The 18,189-nt window shown below is 39.2% G+C and overlaps 1 protein-coding gene across 2 annotated transcripts in view; it reads right to left on the reverse strand.

Annotated features, from left to right (window-relative positions):
* The window catches only part of KDM5A (lysine demethylase 5A), an 80,222-nt gene that overhangs the window by 17,413 nt on the left and 44,620 nt on the right, over nt 1–18,189 (reverse strand). For both annotated transcript variants that reach the window (XM_037514585.2, XM_054696544.1), the window contains exons 19-24: nt 16,099–16,454; nt 11,285–11,423; nt 8,521–8,700; nt 7,759–7,920; nt 4,908–5,456; nt 4,436–4,579 (exon numbers count right to left, since the gene is read on the reverse strand). In XM_037514585.2, the coding sequence (XP_037370482.1) occupies nt 4,436–4,579; nt 4,908–5,456; nt 7,759–7,920; nt 8,521–8,700; nt 11,285–11,423; nt 16,099–16,454 (1,530 nt within the window). The remainder of the gene's footprint in view (nt 1–4,435; nt 4,580–4,907; nt 5,457–7,758; nt 7,921–8,520; nt 8,701–11,284; nt 11,424–16,098; nt 16,455–18,189) is intronic.

Raw genomic sequence — 18,189 nt, forward strand, 5'->3', positions numbered from 1 at the left:
ACTAACCCAACACGTGATTCCCTTTATAGTGTACATGAAAAGAGTTACTGTTATCCTGAGACTAAACTTAAACATGATACTTAATGTCTATCACTGAGAATTTAGGAGTAGCAATAGGAATTTAGGAATAATCTTCTCTACTCAAGAATTTAAGTCTTTCTAAAAAAGCACAGCAGGAAAGTACTTTAATTCCCAAAGGCTTCTTCTCACTAACTAGAATTCTCTCTTTTGACCTTGAGTCTACTCATGTCATTGTAACTCACGCTAGGGACTTTCTATTCCATTTCAAAATAGAAAGGACAAAGATCAGAAAATAATAATGGAAAGTAATGATAGATAAGAAGAATTTTTTTAAAAAATAACTTCTTGGGCCTCCCTGGTGGCACAGAGGTTGAGTGCTGGGTTGCGAAGCTGGCACAGCCTCTGCAGCACCGGTTAGATCCCTGGCCACCGGGCGAGGGTCCCACATGGTGTGCAGACCTCGCCTGCCACGCCCGCTGCTCCCCTCAGCAGTGTATTTCGTCAGTCTGCCTGCTCTGTTCCCAGCTCTCGTGAATTCTCTCACCCTCCCATGCTTCTGACTGTACCCAGTGCGTGTATAAATAAATAAATCTAAATAAATCTTTAAAAAAAAAAGAAAGAAATTGTTAAAAAAAAAAATTACTTCTCCAAGGTGACATATAATATGTGAAAGAAGCTCAAGACTAACTGTGGTAGGTTAGAGATGCATTGTCAGCTCTAGAGCAGCTATGAAAAAGTAAAAATTAAGTATATTTAAGAAGCCATTAAAGAAAAAAAAAATGAAACATCTTTAAAATTTTAGTTAACCCAAAAGAAGGCAGGAAAAAAAACAAGAGGAACAAAACACAAAAGAGGCTAATGAAAAATAAGATGGCCAACTAAATCCAACTATGTCAATAATTACACTCAATGTAAATGGACTAAACACACCAATTAAAAGACTGATATTACAATACTATGGAAATAAAATGCAAAAAAACAAGACCCAACTATATAGTTTATAAATATATTACTTATGCATGCATATTTATAAACTGAAAAGGACCCGGTTACATATAATGTCCATAAGAGACACATTTTAAATACAAAGACACAGTTTGAAAGTTAAAGAACTGCTAGGTAGCAAACTTAAATTACTCTCCCTAAGGAGGAAAGTTATAGCTCTGTCCCTCTAGTGGCAAATATGCAGGAAAGACAGAATTAGCCTCTCAGTGAAAAATGTGTTTTATAGAAGTATGTTATTCTATCTTCTGTATTAGAGAGGACTAAACTCTCAGACAAACCTCCTCTATTTCCACCATTGCTTGGGGCATTCAAGTGTTAACAAGGATGGAAGGAAAAATGAAAGAACTTAAGTGCTAACTCGTCTTTCTCAAAAATAAGCAATTACTGGAATACACAGAAGAACTTCCTGGGAGGTTAAGTTACCAATGTTTTACATTATACTTTCTGATGTGTAATCATGCACATATTTGTATTTGCAAAATACAGGCTGTAATACAGATGGAGAGTTTCAAATAAAGGTAAACAATATGCCATAAAAGGAAATAATCAAATATTTGAGAAATTATCTCAAACACAATCCCAAAAAACCCATGACAGACTCTGCTTCATTAAATATGTATTTGGGCCTCCCCTGATGGCGCAGGCAGTTAAGCGCAGCGCTATGAAGCTGTCCGCAGCCTCTGCAGCACTGGTTTAATCCCAGCCGACTGGCTGGCCAACGGGCGAGGGTCCCACATGGCGCCGCAGACCTCTCCTGTCACGCCCGCAGCTCCCCTCAGCAGTGTATTTCATCAGTCTGCCTGTTCTGTTCCCTGCTCTGTCTCTGGTGAATCCTCTCACTCTCCCGGGCATCTGGTCTGTACCCCGATTCTTGTATAAATAAATAAATAAATCTTTTTAAAAAAAAAAAAAAATATGTATTTTCCTAATAACTTTCTTGAATTGTTGCTCAGAGTATTTTAGCAGTGATCACAGAATATTAAATGCAAAATGAAGTAATCAAATAACACAAAGCACAAACACCTGTTCTGAACATTTAAATGCAACAATAAGATTGTCAGTAAGAAAAAGTGACATTTTTCTATATAACTACTTCTTAAAACTAAGGGGACCCTTTCTCAAGCAAAGATACTGCAAACTATTTTAAAGATAAATTCACGGGTACAATTAGGGAACATCATTTAAAAGGAAAATCATTAAGATAACTGCAAATAAACCAGCAAATAAAATTTTCATTAGAGAGTAAATCCTTGCTTTGTGTGAAAACACTCAAGAGTATAATTTTTTTAAAAAGATTTACTTATCATATAAGAACTGGGATACAGGGCAGAGGTGTGGGGGGTGAGAGGATTCACCAGAGACAGAGTGGGGTACAGAACAGGCAGATCTACTGAAATACACCGCTGAGGAGCAGTGGGTGAGTCAGGAGAGGTCTGCTGTGTCATGTGGGTCACCTCCCGGGCCGGGGATCGAATTTCTGCAACAGTGACTTCAACAGTGGCTTCAGACAGCTTCACAGTGCTTCATCTTAACGCCTCACACCACCAGGGAGGCACCAAGAGTGTAATTTTTCTTAATGCAAAGATACTAACATGAAGATAAATTTGACCTTGTATTATTGATGTAAGTCTTGCCATCATTTCCCCACTCTTCTAAGCTGTCAAACACATTACTAACACTATAACAACTTTAGTTTTATCTTCTACCTTGCCAAAATCACTTACTAAACAGACTGTAAGCTAAGGCTCCCATATCCATTTTACAAAGGACTATTCCTACAACCATATCAAATCACAATTTTGGTCCACTGCCCTGAACTACTGAAGTACTTGTAATGTTTTATTTTCATAGGTTGCCAATCTACTTCCAAGCAAAATCCAACCTGTTTAGGTATTCTAGAGTAGTGACTGATACATAATATGCTAGAAAAATAACAAGTTCTGGAGGTATCCAGACTATATATGATAAGCAGACATTTCTAGTATTCAAGCAAAACGCTACATAACTTAAACCTGGCATGAGCTACACTCTACCTCAGCTGTTCCTGGTCATCTTATACAGCTTTGTAAACAAAGGAGGTCACTAATTTCAGGATAACAAGTGCTTGGGAGCTTATTTTAACAGGCTAATTTAAGTTTCAACTTCTCTCAAATCTTTATTTCAAACAACTAAAAACTTTCTCATTAAAATATATCTCCTGGGTCCATTTTTATCCTGAGTAATGTGTTTTCGAAGACAATTTACAAGCATCTATGATGGATGGTTTTAATTTTACATACTGGGAGTTTTAATGCTGATGGGATTATTAGTGTTCTAAGAATGAACACTACAACATTACCTATCTGATCTGCATACGAAAAAGACAAAAAATAGTTGAGGGGTAGGGAAAGCTCTTGACACATCTTTCTTTGATACATCAGCATACAATCACCCTAAGTACAGGCACAGATTCTAAACAGATCAACAAATAATAATATAAAACAGATCAATGAATTAACTATAACCTCACAAGGACTCTGCCTAGATCACTATGTTAGTACTAGATAGAGACAAAGGACTTGCTCCTAATATGAAGTAACAACAAAAATCCATCAGGATCCAACACAAAAGAAACTTGCCACAAACCTTCTCTTCATCTCTAGTGTGGTGTCATTATCAAAACAATCTTACTGAGTGTAAATAATTTGTTCTAACTGCAACTGTAACTCTGCAAATTCAAATTAATGGCCCACAACAACCCATCACTAAATGTTACATTCTAATATCATCCAGATGAGAATCAGAACAAAAGACTAAAACTAGAACAGGATTCTTAAAACACAGCTATGAAAACTTGAACCCAAATAAACAAAAAAACCCAAAATTAGCCATGAATGCTTTCAATAACATAAAAGTGTACTTTTGCTAGTACTTCTAAGCCATAAGAAGTTACAAAGTGAGGAAAATATTTTTAAAATTCCAGTCTTTAAAAAAATTTGCCCTGGTGGGGCAAGGGATTAAGCACTGCACTATGAAGCTATCCACAGCCTCTGCAGCACTTTCCATCCCTGGCCAGGGAGAAACCCACAGCAGCAGACCTCTCCTGACTCGCCCTCTGCTCCCCTCAGCAGTGTACTTCGATCAATCTACCTGTTCTATTCCCCACTCTGTCTCTGGTAAATCTCTCACCTCCTGTATTTCTGGCCTGTACCCCGGCTCTTGCATGCATAAATAAATAAATCTAAAAAAAAAAAAGTTTCATTTGTTTAGAGTTTTGAAATGTTATTACCATAAACTGAGGATACACAGATTACTGGTTTTGTCTTCCACTTTGTTTGACCTCAAACATCGGTGCTCAGTATTAATAGCTTTTTTTTAAAACAAACTCAATGATCAGTTATGTACCCATACAGTCTGTCCATTTAGTTACCTTCATGTCATATCCGTATGTTTCCCGGATGTCTTCATCAGAATCTGTTTCCTCATCATCATAGTCCACTGTTTGTCGAGGGGAAGAGGATACACTGCTCACCACACGATTAAAAGCAGACTGCTGGAAACTAGGTAAGTGTCCCTAAACAACAAACAATTCCAAGATAAACAGGGCATACCACATAAACATGGGTAATTAATACATGCTTAAGACCACCAAAAGTAATGAACACTCAAAGTAGCTAAAGAGTTCAACAGTTAGTACATATCAAATTATTTGATTATGACACCAAGATCCACTTGAAGGTTAGTATTTTACTGTAATGACCTAGTATGTGTAGAAAGCGCCATCAATAATATAGTTACTGGCAGCTCACTGTTGTTTTCCTAAACAACTAGTAAGGTAGAATTACTATTTACACACTGACCAATATCATACTGTGTTAGAAAAAGAAAATCCTAAAACTTGCCTGTAAGTCTGGATTAGCAGCTGCTTTTTGGAGTTCTGCACTGATGATCTTTTCAGTTTTTTCTCGAGCTGCCTGTTCCACCATACGCTGACTCAACACAGAAAGTTTGGCCAGGGCAGAGGACAATTCATCTGTGGCTAGGGCCTGCCTTGCTCGATCTTGCCAACTCATAGCACGTTCTGTCAAACACTGTAGGGCCTCTCCTTCAGGCAACCGAACAGGCAATTTCTGAAGGGATACCAGGAGTGACAGAATAGTCTCTAGCCTTGGCCTTCGAGACCGCATACAAAGAGGGCAAAGAAATTTTACTTCTTTGGCCTGCCAGCTAGACCCTTTTTTCTGGGAACTTGATTTAGGAAGGGGAACACAGCTGTTATGGAACCAGTCTTTGCACAGCTCACATTGTAGCATAAACCCACTGGCTGTCTTGCGGCAAATGCAAAATTTAACTTCTTCTATGCGCTCCAATGACATCTTGGCTAGGTTGGCTGCTCTGAGGGAATGCATGGCTTCAATTTCTTTTTGTTCCCGTTCTTTGAAAACTGCCACCTGTATGCAACAAACATTTAATTGAAAGGAGTCATAGTAAAATACTCCAGAAACACCATATCCTTAAAGTTAAGGAAATCATGTCCGATTTATGGCTTCATGACCACAAATGTATTGCCTTTCAAAAATAAAGAAAGTTGTCATGGGCCTCCCCTGGTGGCGCAGCGGTGGAGAGCTGGGCTGCAAAGCTGCCCGCAGCCACTGCAGCGCCAGTTCGATCCCCAGCCACCGGCGAGGGTCCCACATGGTGCAACAGACCTCTCCTGCCACGTCCACTGCCCTCCTCAGCAGTGTATTTCATCACTCTGCCTGTTCTGTTCCCTGCTCTGGCTCTAGCGAATTCTCTCACCCTCCCGCGCTGCTGACTGTACCCAGTGCTTGTATAAATAAACAAACAAACAAACAAACAAACAAACAAATAAATAAATCTTAAAAAAAAAAGGTTTTCAATCATTTGGGGCACCTTGCCAGTTTCCATCAAACACGCCTTATATGTAGAATGGGTAAAGAGCTACTACTATATTTGACAATTTATAGATTCTTCTGTAGGATCAGTAGAAAGACACTACACTTTGAAGTCAAGCAACCTGGGTATGAAGCCTGCCTCTTATACTTTGATCTGTGACACAAGTATTCTGAATCTCATTTTCTGAAAAATGAGGATACTACTAACCTTATTTTGTTGTTTTAAGGACTAAGTAAGATAACACATGATCTTTTTCACAAATCTTTTCCCTCTGTAAAGCAGCAAGAGCAGCTCTCCTGCCCACCTATGACTATGCAGGTGCCCCTCTTTTTCTGCTTTTCCTAATAAACCTGTCCTTTCAAAATTTAAAAAAAAAAAAAAAAAAATAACACATGAAAGTGCCTAACTTGCTAACTTGGTGCCTGCCACAAGATAAAATAAATATTACAGGATCCCCTTGTAATTCATTCCGTGAGGACAAGTTATAAACAAATCAACTTCTAGTTATTCTTAGAAGGCTTCTCCAACTCATGGAGAAGCAGAATAACAAAGCCTGATGACACAATTATAACAATGTCTTACTTCAAAAAATAAAAGAAAAGAAAATTTAATTATCGTAGATACTGTCAGTGCATTTTCCTTTTAAACTCTGATAAGTCTGAAACAATTCTGAAATAATTTCCAGTCCTACTTGTCTACCAAGATTAATTTGTTAGGCAGGCATTCTAATGAAAAATCACTTCTACTGGCCTCAAAATAGAATCACTGGTAGGCAGAAACAGCCATGTTGAGTTATTTAATGTATATAATTCCCTACTATTACATCCTGCCCAATTAATTTTTTTCTTTCTACTTCCTTGGGCTCCTTAACACATTCCTCCCACTATACAGGAAAAAACCCATAATTCTAATTACCTATAAATATTTTATTGTGCAATTGTGCAATCACTATACTGCTACTATGAAATGAGAAATATTTTAAAATAGTAGCCAGTATCAGTCAGCTGATACAATTCCTTTGAAAAATACAATGGTATTAAGTGTCACAAAATGCTATTAAATTCTAATCCAGAGCCTCCCTGGTGGCGCAGCAGGCTGAGCGCAGCGCTATGAAGCTATCCGCAGCCTCTGCAGAGCGGGTTCAATTCCTGGCCGGCAAAAGAGATACCAACATGGACAGCAGACCTCTCCTGTCTCGCCCACTGCTCCCCTCCACAGTGTACTTCAGTCTGTTCTGCTCCCCGCTCTGTCTCTGGTGAATTCTCTCACCCTCCTGTGCCTCTGACCTGTACCACAGTTCTTGTATAAATAAATATATCTTAAAAAAAAAATCTAATCCCATTCTGAAGACTGAAGTAATTTGAAACAAAGGAAATAGTAATTTGAAAATATGAAATAATTTGAAACAAAAGAAAAGGCTATACACGAAGTTTATTATTATCCAAAACAGTGAACACCCAGCAACAACCAAAATGGACAATTACTATAGACAACTATTAAAACAACAAAGGAGACGGGCCTCCCCTGGTGGCGCAGCGGTTGAGCGCTGGGTTGCGAGGCTGCCCGCAGCCTCTGCAGCGCCGGTTTGATCCCCGGCCACCGGTGAGGGTCCCACAAAAAACAACAACAACAACAACAAAGGACACATGGAAAAGACAAATTTAGAGGGCAGAATGGTTAATTTTTTATATACTCTGATCACAAATATTAAAAATTATGTGAAATATGTATGACAAGGCAAAGATAAAGAGAGCATATAAAGTAAGTGTTACGAATATGCTAATATCTTAAGAGAAGGTTGTATTCACCAAGTAAACTTAAGACACAATTTCTTACCACCATGGCTGTATCTCTGGTCTCCTCCAATCCTTCTTCCAGATCACTCAGAGGCTCAAGATCCAGATCCTTTTCTTTCTCTTTTTCTATTAGTTCTTTTACTTTTTTCCTCCTATTTTTACCACTCCCATAAATACCAATATCAGTCCGTGGACTTAGTACCTACAAAAAACAAACACTTGAGCTCTGGTTTAAAAATAAAAAATCTTTTAAAAACTGAAAAAAATAAAAAGAACCATTTACTGATCACTTAAGTCGGCATTTTCTTATGGACTTTATACACATTTATCCAATCAATCCTCACATCAACGCTTTGACTTATTATTCACATTTTACAAATAAGGGAAGACTGAAAAAGGAAACAACTTGCCTAGGGACACAGAGATTTGCCATGTCGGGAGTTAGTCCTCCCTAATGAAATCATCTCATGCCAAAGCCTATGCTCTTAACTGCTATGTTCAAGATAAGACCAATGAGTATTCAAATTTGTGCTTCTGAGAAATAAGCTCTTTCAGTGATAGAGTCCAACAATAATAGAGATAAGATCCAGGATGATTGCCTTTTCTGGACACAGCACATGAAGAATGAGAAATAAGTCTGCCTAAGGCTCCAGATTTTGGTGAATCTTTGATATCACCTAATAGGAAATCTTGAATAATCAAAACCAGATAAATTGAAAACAACCCCCACCAATAACACTACTACTTATAGATGCTGAATTATGAATTTTTCATGAGGTTGTTGATGTGCACTACCCTTTACCTGTAACAATGTATGGCTGGAATTTTTTTTAAGAAAGGTCCGCCCAGTTCGTTCTCTCCACGCACGTGCTGCTGCTACTTGTGATTCTACCTGGGGCAATGCATCAAGACGCACAGGAATAGGGCGTCCTTTAGCAGATAAGCTCTCCAGCTGCTCCAAGTAAGCATAGTTGCTGCCACTCTGAAAAACAAAAGTATATCCTCATACAACTTGCATTCTCTTGCAGTCTGGCAGTATACTGTTACAAGACTTTACAAAGATTATAGTGCTAGATTTTTTATTATTCTCTAATCGTAACTGTATTTCTTAAGTAGACCTTCCAATGTCCCTTTAAAAAGTTTTTTGCACATTCATATTGTCAAAGATTTTTGTTTTATTAAGAAACCAGTAAGAAAACAAAAAACCAGGTCAAAGGACAATCTAAAGGACAGATATAAAAATGTTATTGGGAATGAGGAAAGGAATTTGCTGCTAGGTGAAAACAGATGTTTAACATCCCACGGGACAATAAAATCATCTTTTGTAAAGTGTGGAAATCAACTGCTCTGTTACAGACAAACTGAACTGTTTTTCCACAGACATAATTCCTTTATATTACTATCATTTAAAAATAACTGACAGCTGTAAAACAGCTTGGCCAAAGAAAATCCAAGGCATACACTCCTGACATTACATAATCCTAGAAGTTTTGCTGGCTAACATCCAGTATTCCACTGTAATCTTTTGCTGTTTCAAGTCTTTCACAATTTTTCCAACAACTACAAAGCAGTATTTTAGTTTTTAACAACCACCTCCATTTTAAGTTACACAAACACAGATCAGAATGGATCACGTCCTCCTAAGTCACAATGTTTTGTTATTTCCATGTAATAAGGTCACTGTTGTTTTGCTATTTCATATACCCCTTTAAATTTACCAAGTAACTCAATCATTACAGGAGGTAACAAGTAACTCAAGGGATTTGGCATGAACACCTGAAGAAGGTTGGCAGCCTGTAGAAAATAATTTGTAAGTACCTTCCATTGAATAAATTTCCCAGCAGACAGAAAACATAATCATTTCTGAAAGAGACTATGTATCGAAAAAGAAAGAAAATACACATATCCCCATTTTATTGTTATCCAGAAGCAATGAAGGAAAGGCAGAGTGTTATACACAAAATATAGAGGATCCACTTAAGTGAAAGGTTATTTCCCGCTTGTTAACTGACTCATTTGTCTGTAAATTCATTTAGAGTTACACTGAAATGTGGGAAAATAAACAGGCAAGAAATGTAAGGAAAATCTTAAAAAAGGTTTTAGTCCTAAAAGATACTATAATGGCAAATTTAAAACACTATCATACTAGGATAAAAGCAGAGAGCTAACTGGAAGGTAAATACAATTTTAGATATAGAGTCAAGAAATACATTATTTACTATTACGTGCAACTACAATCATTTGACTACAATACCCAGTAGTTAAACATAATACTATATATACCCTAAAGAGTTTGCCTGTTAACAGAAGCTGTCCATTTACAGTCTACAAGTCATTCTTCCCACTGAAGGGAAGGGCTTGGTGGAGAAAAAGTCCTTCAGTATTACAGAAGAAACACACGACAAGTTACCTATACTTCCTGACTTAGTATTTCAGTCATAGCTAAGGATTATTAGATATTTGAGCACAGCTAGCTGCTTGAAATAGGTCAAGATGAAACAGAAGAGCTGTTCTAATAAAAAAAGATAATTAAAACAAACCAAAAAATAGTGGTAACTAAGGAGGCCCTAGAAAAGTCAACTGGAAAGACACTAAAAGATGCGTTATTAGAACTTAACACCTAGGGCCTCCCCAGTGGCGCAGCGGTTGAGCGCTGGGTTGCGAAGCTGCCTGCGGCCTCTGCGGCGCCGGTTCGATCCCCGGCTGCTCCCCGGCCACCGGAGGAGGGTCCCACATGGTGCGCAGACCTCTCCTGCCGCCCGCTGCTCCCCTCAGCAGTGTACTTCGGTCCTTCTGCCTGCTCTGCTCCCCGCTCTGGCTCTGGTGAATTCTCTCACCCTCCCGCGCTTCTGACTGTTACCCAGTGCTTGTATAAATAAATAAATAAATCTTTAAAAAATAAATAAATAAATAAACTTATTAAAAAAAAAAAAAAAGAACTTAACACCTAGATTATGTTTGATTTTTAGGTAAGCAGTTTGGTAGAAGAGTTGATTTCCATTTTCTTTGGGTACAGGTTTTAAAATAAAGAATATGTATATACTAGATACTGTAAATGCTGTTTACTGGTTTTTACAAGCAGACTTTCATATCCAGCATTTATTTCACTGTTATGTATTACAGACATAATATGTATCTCCAACTAGAGAAAATCTATTTTGAGAGCTAGATTCCTATCCTTATACTCTTCCCTTACATTTCTGCTCTCAAACAACTAGAACAGTACCATTGAGTGCTGTGGTGTCTAGCAAATGTTTATTTCATTTTGTCTCTTCTTTAAAAAGCAATTCATGCCTATGACAAAAGATTTCAAAAAATACAGTGCAGAATAAATCTCCCCCATAGCTAAATGTTAAATAAATTCCATAACCTTTCATAGCAGGGAGCCAATTGAAGCAAAATAGTGTTTAAATAGGTAATATTTAAGTACAAAATCAGATGGAAGGATGAATTTTAAGTACTATAATTATTTTACTATGATTATTCTAAAGAATTAAGGCTTCACAGATTCATCTGTGAATCTTTCAGCATTATTCAATGGTAGGAGGATTCAGAAGTCTCATTACCTGAATAGCTTCCACTTTAACTGTCCATTCCCGAGCCTTTTGTAAGGCTTCTTTCAGGGACAACACATTGGGTAGAAAGGCTGGAATGTTTTTAGCTTCATTCACAATGCTTTCTAAACTTGCCACACTGTGCCGTGGTCTAAAAGAACACAGATGCATGAGAAAAAGTCAGAAAGTCAAATGGCTACCATCATTTAAATAACATTTTAAATAACATTTAAATAACACACGGATAATTTCCATATGCATAATTTCATTTAATTTTTACCACAATACTATAAGGAAGGCAGAGCAGCTATTATCTTAATTTTACAGGTAAAAAACTTAAACTCAAAGATGATCATTTTCCCCAAAGTCATTTAATATAGTAAAAGGCACACTTGAATTATTGATTTAGAATGAGTGTCAGATCCCATGCTCTTCCCTAAACTGCCTCTATTTTAGTCCTCCACAATATCAAAAATTTTCAGAGATGCGTATTAGATAGCACTTACATTTAATTCAACTACTTTAACACCCCATTACAAAAGGAAATAAATGCTTGACCTTATCCACAAGCAATCAGGACACAAGATGAGTACTCTACTTGGGTTTGGGGGTGCAGGAACGGGTTGAAGGGAGAATTCCAAATATTTGTACCAAAAACTAAGAACAAATTACTGAAGCCCCACTATTATGGGAGGTAGTGATTAATTCTGTCTAGAAAAGCTGATTAGGGCTTTGAGGTAGGCCCCAAAGAAGTGTGATTTTGTCAGGTGAAAGGTTAAAGGGGAAAAAAAAAAACAAGAATAAGACATGGAGAAACATTCAAAAGTAAATTGGTAATACTGTTTACGATGGAGAATAGTCTGAGAATGGAAAAGTAGTAAGAGCAAGAAGTAGAGGAGCCTGTGGCAGAAAAGAAAAATGTAAGCAGATCAACAATCTTGAGAATCATGAATTTCACCATGTAAGCAAAGAGAAATTGACATAAGTGGGAGCAGTTTCATCATCCATGAATCCTAATGTGTGCTAGGTCCAGGAGATCATTAATGCACAAAAGTGATAAAGCCCATGCCTCATGAAATTTCTAATCTTGTAGAGAAGTTATTAATATAGAGTGATGATTTACTTTAAAAGTACAAAAATAGGGCCTCCCCGGTGGCGCAGCGGTTGAGCGCTGGATTGTGAAGCTGCCCGCAGCCTCTGCAGCACCGGTTCTATCCCTGGCCACTGGGTAAGGGTCCCACATGACGCGCAGACCTCTCCTGCCGCCCGCTGCTCCCCTCAGCAGTGTACTTCGGTCTTTCTGCCTGCTCTGCTCTCCGCTCTGACTCTGGGTGAATTCTCTCATCCTCCCGCACTTCTGACTGTACCCAGTGCTTGTATAAATAATTTTTTTAAAAAGTACAAAAATAAAAGAAAATAAAAGATGCTATCAGAATATATAGAAGAAAGACCTAATTGACTTGGCAGGTAAAGGAAATCTTCCCAAAAGCTTTCTTACCTTTTGGAACATAAATTAAGTCAGGCGAACTGGGGCCAAGAACAGGACAGGGGTGGTGGAGGTAAATCACAGGGGATGAGCAGAAGGCAAGGAGTTCCACAGAACAAAATACACAGGGCAAAAAAGGACATGATATGGGGTGCCTCCTGGTGGTGCAAGGAGTTAAGCCTCAGCACTAAGAAGCTATGGGCAGCCACTGCAGCACGAGTTCGATCCCCAGCCAGGGAGCTAACCCACATGGCACAGCAGACCTCTCCTGTCTTGAGCGCTGTTCCCCTGAGCAGTATATTTTAGTCAATCTGCCTGTTCTGCTTCCCACTCTGTCTGGTGAATCCTCTCACCCCCTGCACCTCTGGCCTACATCCCCAGTTCTTGTATGCATAAACAAAATAAATCTTTTTTTTTTTTTTAAAAAAGGACATAGCATGGTTGAAGAATCAGGGGTGGAGGAGTGTGAGGTGGGGATGGCGGTGGCGGATTATCATCACTATGTGTAGAACACAGACTGCAAGGAGAAGAAAGGCAAAGGATGAGGCTAGCTATTGAGGAAATAGGCTAAACTACAGATAATCTTACAAATCAAGTTAAGGAGTCTGGGCTCTATCCCAAGAGGAAAAGGAAACAGCAAAGGACTTTAAAGAAGGGAGTCAATCACACCTGCATTTTAGGAAAATATCATTATGGGGTAAAGGAGTGAGATCATAGAACCTGCTGGTGTCATCAGACCAGTCATGCTATTGACCCAAACAAAAACAATGAGAGAATCACTAAGGAAATATAATCACTCATTCATCTGTCTCTCCCAACTAAAATGCTGGCTGTACGAGAACAGAGGCCTTATGTATATTGTTCCCTGCTGTCTCCAGAGCACTTAGAAATAGTGTCTGGAATATGAATATTTATTAAAATGTAGAATAACTATAACTAGGTCAATGACGAAAGAATTGAAATAAAGGGGAAAAAAGTTTTCAAATGATACTATCAACAAAATAATTTCATTCAACAGAACACTATGAGTTGCATCAGGTATGCCAAATCAAAGTTTTACATTCCAAAGTTACCTTACTTTTCCCATTTAATATGCTTCTATCTAGGGAACTGTCATGGATCTGAAGACACACAGCAATGTCAATGTTTCAGACAGATAAAGCTATGACTACATTTTAGTATGTATTCTCCCTGGCATCTGAAGAGCAAAATAATCAGCATCCATGGAATCTTCTCTTGGCTCAGCAGAACCATGTTAATTAAATCTGTGGCTTTTTTTTTTTTTTAAAGATCTATTTACGCATACAAGAACTTGGGTGCAGGCCAGAGGTGCGGGGGGTGAGAGGATTCACCAGAGAGAGTGGGGAGCAGAATAGGCACATCCACCGAAATGCACTGCTAAGGGAAGCAGCGGGTAAGACAGGAGAGGTCTGCTGCACCATGTGGGTAGATCCCTGGTGGGGTGGGGACCGAACTCGTGCTGGAGTAGCTGGTGATAGCTTGATAGTGCTGTCTCTCCAACCCCTGCACCACCAGGGAGGCCCCATCTGTGGCTTTTTCTATCAAATGCACCCAAGATATGTGACTGGAAAAGTAGGTGAGCACATGGAAACTTTAACTTTGGAAAAGGCTTTTACATTTGAGCTGTGTTACTTAGTGACTATGTGGTCTTGCTAAGGCTCCCAATTTCCTCATCCTTGTACAGAAATTATATTAATATTAATCTTAGTTGCTATGGAAATATTTTCATAAGTAACATTACAGTCAAATACGATGAATGCTTTACTTAAATCTCATAAATCCAATGTGGCGCCAATGCTAATGAAAATGCTTAACATGGGCCTCCCCTGTGGCGCAGCAGTTGAGCGCTGGGTTGTGAAGCTCCCTGCAGCCTCTGCGGCGCCGGTTCGATCCCCGGCTGCTCCCCGCCCACCGGAGGAGGGTCCCACATGGCGCGCAGACCTCTCCTGCCGCCCGCTGCTCCCCTCAGCAGTGTACTTCGTCAGTCTGCCTGCTCTGCTCCACTCTCCGCTCTGACTCTGGTGAATTCTCTCACCCTCCCACGCTTCTGACTGTACCCAGTGCATGTATAAACAAACAAACAAACAAATAAATAAATAAAATACGTGCCTCTTTAAAAAAAAAAAAAAAAAGATTTAAAAAAAAAAAAAAAAAAAAAAAAGAAAATGCTTAACATTCTCACACCTAATTCTTATCTTCCATTACATCCTGCGTAAATCCTCCTCTCTGGTAAAGCCATTTAACTTTAGTAACCCAAACGCATGTAAATATCCCTTAAAACTTAGCTTATATATTTTCTCCACCTTCCCTTTTACTTCAATCCCACTCACTCTTCAAGGTTCTACGTTCTTGGTTTTCTATCAAGCTTCTCTTCTAACCACCCAAGCTAACAATGATCTCTCCACCTCTGAATTCCTATAGCATGTATTTTTTTAAAGATTTATTTATTTATGCATACAAGAACTGGGGTACAGGCCAGAGATGTGGGGGGTGAGAGGATTCACCAGACACAGAGTGGGGAGCAGATGAGTTCCCACAGCATATTCTTGTACCTCTCAATTAATAATAATGTACTGCAATAAGCTTCACATTTCTTAGTTCCTAACTATAATCATTACTGGAAGGTACTACACCAAATACTACTTTGTTTCATTTAAAGAAACTAACAATGTACTGTCTAGTATTTGAAGCTGTCTATCAAGAGAGCTACTTGATAACTTAGTGATTCGTTAGGGAAGCAGTATTTAATGAAATATAACCTTATGTTCCTCATCCCATTCCATTCTCTAACTTAGTTACTAGAAGAGACAATAGTGGCAGCTCTCATCCCAAGACTGCCCACCTGTTATCTATGTGGGCATTTCTTTCAAAAAACCTGTCTCTTGGGCCTCCCCGGTGGCGCAGCAGTTGAGCGCTGGGTTGCGAAGCTTCCCGCAGCCTCTGCAGCGCAGGTTCAATCCCTGGCTGCTTCCCAGCCATGGGAGGAGGGTCCCACATGGCGCATAGACCTCTCCTGCCGCCCGCTGCTCCCCTCAGCAGTGTGCTTCGGTCCTTCTGCCTGCTCTGCTCCCCGCTCTGGTGAATTCTCTCGCCCTCCAGCGCTCCTGACTGTACCCAGTGCTTGTATGTATAAATAAATAATCTTTAAAAAAAACCAAAAAAACAAAAAAAAACAAAAAACCTGTCTCTTAAATGCAGTTCTTTCTTCCAGCTTATGTCTGTGCAAGAGTCGTCTTCTCCTTCCCTTTTCCCAATCAACCTGTCCTTTTTAAAATGTAAAACAAAATAATAGAGAACAGTCACCAATTAATATGTTCACCTTGCCTGTAGGCAGACCTTAGCCTTTTCTTCCCATCGCTCAGAGACTGTAAGGAGCTCCTGTAGTTCAGCCATTGCTTTCTCCACAGCATGGTGGGGTGCCAGCCCCACCCCAGAGTCTATCAATTTCTTCATGACATCCAACGTGACTTGTTGTGGATCTGATAAAGTCAGTCTTACTTCATCCAACCACCTAGCCTGCTGTAGCTCTTGTTTCAGTCGAGCTAATTCGGGTAGCTCTACATACAGACTAGACCCCATGTCTATCAACATCTGGAGTTTGGAAGAATCTGGGGTTTCATCCATCATGGCCTCTTGAGCACGCTCATGAAATTCTTCAACATCATCCAGCAAATTCTGAAAAGTTTAAAAGAATAAAAAAATAAAAAACAAATTTAAAAGGTGCAAAATGAATACAGAATAGATACAGTCAGGCAGACTAGTGAATTCTAGACCATGTAATAATCTCACCATCCATAGCACCAAGTAGTTATGATACTTAAAGGGATAAAGCTACTACTCTGTTATCATTTATATGGTCCTAGTTTTAAAATATGATTCATTCACTGAATGACTGCTTAGATGCAGGCACTGTTCTAGGCACAGAGCATTAAACAAAATATATAAAGTCCTTGTCTTAAAGGAGCATACTTTATAAGTAGTTAGACATTAGGTACATGAATAAAATGTTAGTTTTAAGTGCCATGAAAACAAAATTGGGCAACATTAGAGAGACAGGCCAGTAGGTAATGTGTGGGAGCAGGGGGTTGAGGGGAACATCTTACTTTGCAATGATAATTACAGATGAATCAAAACTAAAATGATAAATGAAGAGGTGGAGGTAGGAACCATGAAGATCTATTAGAAGAGCAGTTCAGGCAAAGCAAAGTATCAACAGCAAAAGCTTTTAAAGAACAAGCTCGGTGTCTTGCTCCAAAACAGATGAAACAGAAATGAGGTTAAATTAAGGAAAGGCGAGATTATACTGATTATAATAAGTTTGGATTTCATCCTAATGGCTTTGAAGAAGCACCAAAGAATGTTAATCACAGGGAATATGAGCTAATTTATGTTTTATACATCATCCTTGTTACCTATGAAATAAAATTTCATAGACAAGGGCCTCCCTGGTGGCACAGAGGTTTAGCACTGGGTTGTGAAGCTGCCTGCAGCCTCTGCAGCGCCGGTTCGATCCCGGGCTGCTCACCGGCCACTGGAGGAGGGTCCCGCATGGTGCGCAGACCTCTCCTGCCAACCACTAGTCCCCTCAGCAGTGTACTTCGGTCCTTCTGCCTGCTCTGCTCTCCCCTCTGGCTCTGGTGAATTCTCTCACCCTCCCGCGCTTCTGCTTGTACCCAGTGCTTGTATAAATAAATAAATACATAAATCTTTAAAAAAAATTTTTCATAGACGAGAAGAAAAAAGAGTAGTTATAAAGGCTGTGACATAAATCTGAGGGGCAAATCCTAGTGGCTTAGAGTATAATTAAACAATGGAGATCAAGACAAATGGTTCACTTTGAGATACATTTTGGAGATAATAGCAACGCTTGTTTAGAAATTAGTGTGAAGTACAAGGGAAATAAAGGACTCAAGACTCTTGATCTACTAAAAGACTTTAAGTGTCAGGCCTCCCCAGCTGCGCAGTGGTTGAGCGCTGGGTTGCGAAGCTGCCCACAGCCTCTACAGCGCTGGTTCAATCCCCAGCTGCTGGGCGAGGGTCCCACATGGCACGCAGACCTCTCCTGCCGCCTGCTGCTCCCCTCAGCAGTGTACTTCGTCAGTCTGCCTGTTCTGCTCCTTGCTCTGGATCTGGTGAATTCTCTTACCCTCCCGTGCTTCTGACTGTACCCAGTGCTTGTATAAATCAATCAATCAATCTATAAATAAATAAATAAATAAATACAAAAAAAGACTTTAAGTGTCTTTTAGTCTGCCAGAGGTAAATGTAGAGTATGCAACTGGATAGAAGTCTACAGAAAAGAAAGGTAGTTTAGAGCTGGAGATTTGGTAATCAACAAAATAAACATGATAGTTAATGTCACTGGACTGATAAGACATCAGGATCCAGAGTAAATAAAGGACTGAGAGTC

Source organism: Talpa occidentalis, unplaced genomic scaffold (assembly GCF_014898055.3).
Source record: "Talpa occidentalis isolate TD23 unplaced genomic scaffold, MPIMG_talOcc4v2.1 talOcc4.16, whole genome shotgun sequence".
In the NCBI taxonomy this organism is placed as follows: Eukaryota; Metazoa; Chordata; class Mammalia; order Eulipotyphla; family Talpidae; genus Talpa; species Talpa occidentalis.